The following is a 9,879-nucleotide window of genomic DNA, read 5'->3' as shown; positions in this document are numbered from 1 at the left end:
ATCCCTAATACTATTTCTTGAACTAGAATACATATGCAATATATTCAACGAATGTGCAATAATGCATAACATTGTCAATACCTCCTTCAAGGATATCACCTACAACAACAAACACCCACAACAAGGATATCACCTAAAACACCAAACATCATCAACGTGGTATCACCAAAAACACCAAACAACAACAATGTTGGGTTTAAGCACATTCAAATCATAACAATATGATGTATTTTCCTAAATTAAAATATCAAGTTCATCACCTCCACGACGAGCTCATGGTACCAACTGGCCTCGCCTAACCACACACTAGCCATAACAATGAACCAATGCACCATGTCGACAACAACAACACCTATAGAACAACCAACAACCATAACACCTCCACCACCTCGTTCCAGGAAATCACCTACAACACCAAACACAACAACCTGGGTTTAAATGAGCTTGAGATCAAAAGCAATGTGAAGCGTTGCACCACCATAGACCACCCAAAAGAACAACCACTACATCACTTCACTAGTTCACTCCGAAGACACGAACAACCACAACCACCATCGTCCAGTAGAGGCAGACGCGTCCTCTATCAACCTTATATTGAAATCCTTCAACGAGCTCACCATTTCCTACCACACAAATGGACTTTCAAAAATTTGGAATAGGTTCCACGAAAAGGAACCGGTTAAAACCAAGCATGCATGAAGTTTTGAATCGGATCCAAACAAGAATGGAACCTGTTCCATTTAATTCTTCAAAGCGCATATTCGGTTCCAATAAACCAGATTCAATTCCGGCGCCATGGTCTTCATCTTCGTGAGCCTACATCTCCCTCGACGAACAACAATGGTGGAAATAAGAAGGAAGGATATGAAGGACATGGCCAAAATGAGAGTGGTAGGGAACATAAAGAAAGAAGGAACAATAATATGGTGGCACAACCATGGACATAAAATTCACCTGAGTTACACCTCAAACATACAAGAGTGTCTCTGGCCTAACCATGGACAAGCTTCCTTCTTCCTAGCTTAACTAATAAAATACACTAACTAACTACTTAATGACTCATTGAATGGTTCATTGAAGAGGCGCAACTATACATAGTCAAACAAGTAAGGAATATCTCCTGTTGATGCCTTAGGAATCTACAAACCTCGAACTATGAGAGTGAAATACTGTTGTATTGGTATATTGTAATAAAATAATGAGTATTTTAGTAAAATGGCTCAAATCACTTGCAAGTCTTATACTCGAAGTAAGATGACGTAATGAGACATCTCGCAAATCATCGCTTTGCCTCACTTTTCATTAAATAGAAAAAAATACGAAAAATGGTTCAAATCAACATTTCTTATTACTTATAAATAGTAATTAATTATAAAAGAACACTGTATAAAGACTTGAGATTCTGAATTGTTTTTTTTCTATGGGTTAGTTATGTTTTTCGTCCCTCTACTATTATCATTTTTTGGAATTGGTCCCTCTTCCAAACGTTAAACCATTTTGGTCCTCGTGATTTTGGAACTACTAATTTTAGTCCCTAATTTGTGAACGGCGTTAAGTCTGTGACTGCGTGGCAAACGGCGTTCCACCTAGGCTGGTCATCTAACGAAACGTGTTCATTCAAATGCAGACACGTGTTAAATGATTTTTTTTCTTTATTTATTTAATTCATTTAATTAATATTATGTAATATAGTTTTTAAATGAAATTTTAACACGTGCAATTTTCATTTTGAATTAGCACCAGCGACATCCTCGTTCCTAAGTTAGGGAGAAAGATTTTCTCCACAAAAGGTGCTTTTGGTCTGCTGGTGAAAGTGGAATACCAAACGTGTGTGAGTCGTTCTTGGCGAGCTTGTTTGAAGTTGTTGGTGTAGTGCGTGAGTGGCTTTCTCGACAAGGTTGCAAGAGCAGAGCAACATTGGCTGGAAATAGAGGTAAGTTTTTTCTTTCCTTTGTCATTCTGATTTAGGGTTTCAGTGCTTTTGATTTGGGGGGAAATTTATTGGGTGTTTCCAGTTCCAATTTCCAGTGGGTGTGTTAGTGTGGTTTTGACTTCTGGTTGGGTTTGATGGGTTTAGGGTTCTGTTTTGGTTGTTATATAGATGGTTTTTTCAATGGTGTTCCATCACATGGGGATGTTTGAAAGATTTAGGGGAAGGATGCTGCATTACGAAGGTGGAGAGGAGCATGTAGTGTGTGGACTAGATCCAGATATATGGTCCTACTTCGAAGCATTGGGTATTCTGAAGAAGGATTTTAAGTATGATGGAGAACTGTATATGTGGTGAAAGCCGAAGAAGGGGAGAATGGATAAAGATCTAAGGCCATTATGTGAAGATAGGCATGCTTTGGAGTTGGCCGATTATGCAGAAAATAAAAACGAGGAGGTTGAGATTTATGTGGATCATTTGGTTAGTTATGCTCAAGTCGTTGAACTTGTTGAAGGAGTGAATGGTGGTGGGGTAAATGAAGAAGATTCCAATGTTGGTGTAAATGATGTTGGTGTAAATGATGTTGGGGCAAATGAAGAGGCTGGTGCTGGGGCAAATGAAGAGGCTAGTGCTGCTATTAATGATGTTGGGGCAAATGAAGAAGAAGCAACTGTTGTTGTTAATGGTGATGTGATAAATGAAGAAGAGCCAAATGTGGCTGTTAATGGTGATGTGGTAAATGAAGAAGAGGCAAACGTGGATGTTAATGGTGGTGAGGTAAATGAAGAAGAGGCAAACCTGGTTGTTAATGATGGTGATGTAAATGAAGAAGAGGCAAACGCTGGTGCTAAATCTGGTGATGAATCTGGTGTTCTTTCAAGTGATGATAAACCTGATGAATTGGATGAGAGTGAGGATGAAAGACATAGAGATGATGATGATGATTGTTTTGGGATGCAAGATCCTCCACGCAAGAATGTTTCTCAAGTTTTAGACAGGTGGAAAAAATTCAAACAAGACTAGAAAAATAGGAAGAGGTCAAGAACAACTAGTATGGGTACTGCTGAGGGAAACCAAAGTGAAGGTCTGGGTACTTCTAGCACACAACAAAGTACTGATAATCATGAAATAGATGCCAACTACAGTACTAATGAGCTAGATAGTGATGTGGATATTGCTGATGGGGAGGGTGGGAGGAAATACCCAATATTCAGGGGCGAAGGCATGTGCAAGGAATTCAAATTCAAACTTGGGATGGAGTTTTCTTCCTTGAAACAGTTCAAGCAAGCTTTGATGGAGCATTCTGTGTTGAATGGCAGAGAGGTTAAATTTGTCAAGAATGATGATGTCCGAGTGAGGGCAATTTGTAAAAGGAAGTGTGGATTTTTAATTTTATGCAGCAAAGTTGGAGGAAGTCAAACTTTTAGGGTGAAGACCTTGATTGATACCAATAATTGTGGCAGAGTTTTTGTTAACAAGAATGCAAACAAGGAATGGGTTTCCAAAATTGTAGTTGATAAGTTTAGGAATGTTGGGAGAATGACAGCCAATAAAATTATTGATGATGTCCGAAGATCATACAATGTTGCAATAACCCCCTAGAGGGCTTGTTGAGCAAAAGAGATTGCAATGGACATTCTTGAAGGAGATGGGCAAAAGCAATACAGTTTGTTATATGATTATGCTGCAGAGCTAAGGAGAATGTCTATTGAAACAACAGTGAAGATTAAAATTAATCAACCTCAACCCACATTGCAGCCAAGGTTTGGGTCCTTCTATTTGTGTCTGGATGGGTGCAAGAAAGGGTTCGTCAATGGCTGTAGACCATTCATAGGTGTAGATGGATGTCATCTGAAGACTAGCTATGGAGGCCAACTATTAGTTGCTGTGGCAAGGGATCCAAATGACCAGTACTTTCCATTGGCATTCGTTGTTGTAGAGAATGAGTGCAAAGAGACTTGGAGGTGGTTCCTAACATTATTGTTAGAGGACATTGGAGATATTCAAAGCAATCGATGGGTATTTATTTCAGATCAGCAAAAGGTAAATTCAGATTCGTGTACTTAATTGTGAACAATTAAATTATATGTATTATTGAGTTATTGTATATGTACATTTTACAAGGCCTGATGCAAGTATTTGATGAACTATTGCATGGATTCGAGCACCGTTTTTGTCTAAGGCATTTGTATAACAACTACAAGAAGAGATTTGGTGGTGTATAGTCATTAGGAATCTCATGATGGCAGCTGCTAAAGCCACATACTACCAAGGTTGGGAGACAAATATGGAAGAGCTAAAGAAGGTCAATCAAGAAGCTGCTGAATGGTTACATGCAATTCCACGTAATTCTTGGTGTAAACATGCATTTAGTGAATATTCTAGGTGTGATGTCCTCATGAACAACTTATCAGAGTCATTTAATAGCACTATATTGTTAGCTAGGGATAAACCAATTATAACAATGATGGAGTGAATTAGGACTTACTTGATTAGTAGGTTTGCACATTTGCGAGAAAAATTAAGTGCATATACGGGTGTTGTAATGCCTAAACCAAACAAAAGGCTAGATAAGGAAATAGAGAAAAGTGGAAATTGGTTTGTTGTTTGGACTGGAGATGGTAAGTTTGAAGTTACACAAGGATTCATAATGGATAAATTCATAGTTGACCTCACAAACCACATTTGCACCTATTACTTTTGGGACTTAGTTGGCATACCATGTAGACATGTCGTGGCTGCAATCAATTATAGAGTAGAACAACCCTTTGATTATGTGCACGTATATTACAAAAGGGAGGCTTATGAAGCTTGTTATGGGTCACAAATTTCACCCATTAATGGCCAACAACTCTGGCCTAAAAGTAATGCACCAGAAATCCTACCCCCAATATTTAAGACTCCTCCTGGAAGGCCACAAAAATTAAGAAGGAGAGAACCTGATGAGGATGTCAGTCACTCTAGGTTGGGGAAGAAGCATCTTAGAATGAAGTGCAATAATTGTGAACAATTTGATCACAACATCAGAAGCTGCAAGCAGGGAAAAACCAACAAGGTAAATCTATTTATCATAATGAAATCATATCTGATATAATTAAGAAGTTGGAACTAATGAGTGTATGTTCTTTACAGGGAAAACAGAAAAAGAAGTCTGCAACAACTGCCACTGCCAATGCATCCGGGAGGAAGACCAACTTAAGATCTGCTACCACCACAAGAAGGACATCTAATAAGAAGGGAGGAAGGTCATCCAAGCCCCCAAGCGGAGCACCTACTTTAGGTTCACAAGCAAGTTCAAGCAACCCACCAAGTGGACAACCCATGTGAAAAATATTGAGAGTTGTGTTATGTAGTGGTGGTCATATGGATATTTTGATTTAAATGTATTTTTTGTTAGATGTGATGCAGAGTTCCAGTTGTTGTTGTTTTAGCTTTAGCAGACCACTTGGACCACTTGGATCACTGTTTTCAATATTATATGTCATTCTACTTATTTCATGCACTGTTAAGATGTATTTTTTGCTTCGTGATGCTTCATTACACTTGGGATGGAATACAACTTTATCATTCATGGGCAGGTTATAAATTGATGCTCCATTTTGTTTAACTACTGTAATTAGAATATCTAATTTGTGGCTATGATTCAAAGTATTACTACAAAATTTTGTTTAACCACTGTTATTAGAATATGTAACTTGTGCGTAAATGAATATCACAAATCAAGTGGGAGCAACCTCATATAAAACAACACCAAGCTATTTCTCTGTAAGACAGAACCATTTGATTTTCATGGTAACTGATTCAAAATATTAGTAATTACTTTTGTTCAAAATATGATACCAACCATTCATTTGATTATTGCTTTCGATATCAATCCAAATCAAGCAAATTCATTACTACCAATTCACAATGCCATCAATTATACTTACTTAAACTTCAACTTAAAAAGGGGGCAAGGAAGAAACTTAAACTTGCTTTAAGAAACTTAAATTCAACATTCCATTCTAGAATCTGCAGTTCATAGCATTGAAATGAAAAATTGCTAACAACCTTATTCCTTACAATTCGTCTTTAACAGAAACAGAACACAAAGTATGACAGTAAAACCCCAAGACAAAATGAAAAAAGAAACAGCTTTATTTCTCCCATTTTTCTCTCCGCCGATAACTTCTTCTTTAGTTTGGCATTCTTCTGCACCAACTGAAGTATCATTGTCTCACTGCCACTTAAATTTTCATTCTCTCCTTCTTCCATTTCAGGCTTTCGTTCCACTTCACCTTCCACTGCATCAACCCATCGGAAGTAGTTACAATGTGATTCAGTCTACAATACAAAGTAAGAAATTTTACAAAATTGAGACATCCCCACAAACAAATTAACGAATCCAAACACCATAACAAAATATACATACAGCCCAATTTCGACACCTGAAGAAAAATCTGTCATTATTCTTTATAGTAGTTGCTTTAAGAAGCAGTAATTGGTTGCCACAACCACAAACTTTTCTTCCAAATTGAGAAGATCCCACTTGCGCAGAAGAAGACGAAGACGATGGACCACCCTTCGACCCAACACTCCTCTTCATTTAGAAACCCTAAAACACAAAAATTTCCCAAATAATCAAATGAACCTACCTTATGTTGATGAACAAAATTTTAGCACTTCAATATTCTATGATGGCGTGGTAATGGCTTTCTATTTCCGTTCCTTCAAATTTCAACCTCCTGATCTCTCTTCCAAACTCTTTCTTTTTTATGGATTCACAAAGCTTCACAAACCTTCCGTCTCCACACTTTAAAACGAAAAGCACATGTTAAAATTGAGGCTCTTTTAAATATATTATATAATATTAATTAAACGAATTAAATAAATAAAGAAAAAAAATCATTTAACACGTGTCTGCATCTGAATGCACATGTGTTGTTAGATGACCAGCCTAGGTGGAACGCCGTTTGTCATGCAGTCACAAACTTAACACCGTTCACAAATTAGGGACTAAAATCAGTAGTTCCAAACTCACGAGGAGCAAAATGGTTTAACATTTGGGAGAGGGACCAATTTCAAAAAATGATAATAGTAGAAGAACGAAAAACATAATTAACTTTTTTTTATTATTTAATGAGTATCTTGAAGGACATATTACATAAACTTAATAGATTGTCTAATCAATTATATATAATTTTTGTCATAAAATGAACTAATATAAATATAAACTGCCATCGCTTTTTCTACATTTAAGATTGATATATTGTTTCTTGTCTTGAATTGTTTATTTTTATTTTTATATTTGAATATCTTTTACATATCATATTAATATCTTATAAGTCAAAGATTAAGTGAATAACATATTCCTTATGATTACTTAAAGTCAATCTCTCGAACTCAAGCCTATAATTATAATACTTCCTAATATTATCGTTCTTCTTCTCATTCTATTGGATAATCTACGTAGTTCATATGATACAATTTGTAGTCTCTCTTTACATACACTAGGAAATAATCTCCTATCAAAAAGTACTTTTTTAAGTGTACAAATTTTGATTAATAGTAGGATTACTGTCTAGTATACTTTGTAACCAAATCTCTCCCTAAGAAATATATGTGAGATGCAAAATCAGCCAAATTAATTAACATGAACTAAACACAGTTGTAAAATTTAAATCACACATATTAGTAAAATATTTAAATTTAAACCATAAAAAATGTAAGAGTAGGGTGTAGCAACTTATAGCACAGCAGCATGTGTGGATGGTGAAGAATATGATGGATGGTATGACTATCCACCGTGAGCACCCCACCACACCCTTCCACTCCAACCGCCGCCACCAAATGTCAACCAAACCCATCACCAACACCTTTTCGTACACCCACCACTCCAATTTCTCACACCCACTCCAATAATAATAACAACCTTTATAAACCAAAACACCCACCACACACACCTCACATACTTTCATAATGGCCACCCCAAACGACGCCGCTTCGCCCACCAAGAAGCCCCAACCCATCCCCTGGACCCACCAAGAAACTGTCCACCTCATCCGCGCCTACCAGGAGAAGTGGTACGCGCTCAAGCGCGGCCCGCTCCGCCACAACCAGTGGGAGGAGGTCGCCGTCGTCGTCGCCGCGCGCTGCGGCTACGACCTCGCGTACCCCGCCAAGTCCGCCCTCCAGTGCCGCCACAAGATGGAGAAGCTCCGCCAGCGCCACCGCGCCGAGAAGAAACACGTCGCCGCCACGCTCCGTCCCGCCGCCTGGCAGTACAACGCTCTTATGGAGGACCTCGAATGCGGCCCCCTCCCCATCTCCGCCCTCGCCCCGTTCCAAAACGACACCGATTCAGAACCCGACGACGAAGGCGCTTATCAGAACGGCAACGATGGCGATAGCTTTGTGAAGTCGAAGAGTATTAACTGTATTCTCGGCGAGAGGCCCGTGAGAATGAGAAGCGGTGAAAGAGGGTTTTTGAGGGAGCATGTTAGGGAAGAACGGGACGAGGTGGACGATGGCGATCGCGACGACGATGACGACGTTTTGGCGTTGCCGGCGGAGATTAGGGCTTTCGCTGAGAGGTTTGTTGGAATGGAGAGTTTGAAGATGGAGATGATGAAGGAAACTGAAAGGTGTAGGTTGGAGATGGAGAAGAAGCGGATCCAGATGATTCTGGACTCGCAGCGGAGGATCGTTGATTCCATTGGGAGGGCGTTTGGGTCAAACAAGAGGATCAAGATTACTCAACAAATCTGAAAAGGTTTCATTTCATTTCACTTTCCAATTTTAATTCAGTTTAATTTCTATGTTTGGATATTCATTAGTTCACACACTATTGCTTACTCATTTTAGTTTAAGGTTTAACATGCTTTTGGGGAAAATATTTACCTTTGGTCTTTTGTATATGAAAATGGAAATGTGTTGGGAGTCCAAGAGGAGAAAGTTGAGCACTGAATGAGGACAAACACCAATAAACTTATTCTCTTAAAAGTTTTGGTTTGAGTTTGAGCTGGTGTATGTAGTGTGGTTTCTATGACTAAGTGAGATGGAAGAAGAGATAAAAATATGGTTTTCATAGATATTAAAAAAATGAAAACGAGTTTAACAGGCATGTACTCTCAATTAAAAATGTACTTTGTTAATGAATCAGTGATCATTCTTTATGTAGAAGTGAGCAAACTCACAATTTATGGCAGTTTGGGATTGCTTGACATGTAAAGGACTATTACTCTATTCGTATATGTATTCTTTATTCTTCATTCCTAAAGTCATGTTTAACCTTTTTAATTGTATTTTCTTGTCTATTGATTTTGCTCACCTGGTTTATGGATTCATGGTTACGTGTTTGATCTGCCTGCAGATTGTGAAATATATAATGATCGAGATAAGCTCTGAATGGTTTCTACCATGGAAGAGTCTACAGAACTAGTTGCATAGCGTGCTGCTAGTTGTTTATTCTATTTATTGTTGCATTTGAAGTCTGTACTTCTCACATTAATGAGGGTAAGTTAATTTTTTGGCATCAGCTGATTATAATGCAATTGATATCTTTACAATAATTATTTCTTCTTTTTTTTTGCGTCATATGAAAAAGTTGTTTACTTATTATAGCTACTTATCTATGTTAACTGGAAAGTATTGTGATAGGTCAGAATAAAAAAAATGTTTTTCTTCCATTTCTGACCCAGTTTCTATCTGTTGCACCTGCATTTCTCTTGTTACATACTGATCTGCCTAATGTGCATGTCGGTTGTGTTTGTTTTTATACTATAACTTTGTTGTGAAAAAATCCATTCGGATGAATGTTAAACTAGAAAGAAACATACCAGAAAACTATCATTCTAAAGGAAGAGTTACATCGAATAACATTTTTATCTTCTCTGTCAAATATTATACGTCTTTATTTCTCCACAATTGTCCCAATAGAGGTCAATATGTCTGTCTGGAACCAATTCATG

The 9,879-nt window shown here is 37.8% G+C and overlaps 2 protein-coding genes across 4 annotated transcripts; one reads left to right on the top strand and one right to left on the bottom strand.

Moving 5' to 3' along the window:
• Positions 1 to 5,911: 5,911 nt before the first annotated feature.
• LOC114167660 lies at positions 5,912 to 7,373 on the bottom strand. Of its 3 annotated transcripts, none has more exons than XR_003600289.1 (2): positions 6,342 to 7,373; positions 5,912 to 6,213 (listed from the first exon to the last, which is right to left on the bottom strand). XR_003600289.1 is itself a non-coding variant. In XM_028052776.1 (2 exons), exons 1-2 carry the CDS (start codon positions 6,513 to 6,515, stop codon positions 6,002 to 6,004), a joined length of 426 nt encoding a protein of 141 aa, XP_027908577.1. In that variant the 5' UTR covers positions 6,516 to 7,373; the 3' UTR covers positions 5,912 to 6,001. The 3 variants fall into 3 exon arrangements, 1 of the variants encoding a protein (XP_027908577.1); XR_003600290.1 differs by having other exon boundaries at positions 5,912 to 6,253; positions 6,358 to 7,373; XM_028052776.1 differs by having other exon boundaries at positions 5,912 to 6,253.
• Positions 7,374 to 7,706: 333 nt separating this feature from the next.
• LOC114167659 (trihelix transcription factor ASIL1-like) lies at positions 7,707 to 9,567 on the top strand. The gene is made up of 2 exons (XM_028052775.1): positions 7,707 to 8,681; positions 9,282 to 9,567. Exon 1 carries the CDS (start codon positions 7,889 to 7,891, stop codon positions 8,675 to 8,677), a length of 789 nt encoding a protein of 262 aa, XP_027908576.1. The 5' UTR covers positions 7,707 to 7,888; the 3' UTR covers positions 8,678 to 8,681; positions 9,282 to 9,567.
• Positions 9,568 to 9,879: the final 312 nt, after the last annotated feature.

Source organism: Vigna unguiculata, chromosome 10 (genome assembly GCF_004118075.2).
Source record: "Vigna unguiculata cultivar IT97K-499-35 chromosome 10, ASM411807v1, whole genome shotgun sequence".
Lineage (NCBI taxonomy): Eukaryota > Viridiplantae > Streptophyta > Magnoliopsida > Fabales > Fabaceae > Vigna > Vigna unguiculata.
The sequence above is the reverse complement of the archived record's forward strand: the minus strand, read 5'-3'. Positions and strand labels throughout refer to the sequence as shown.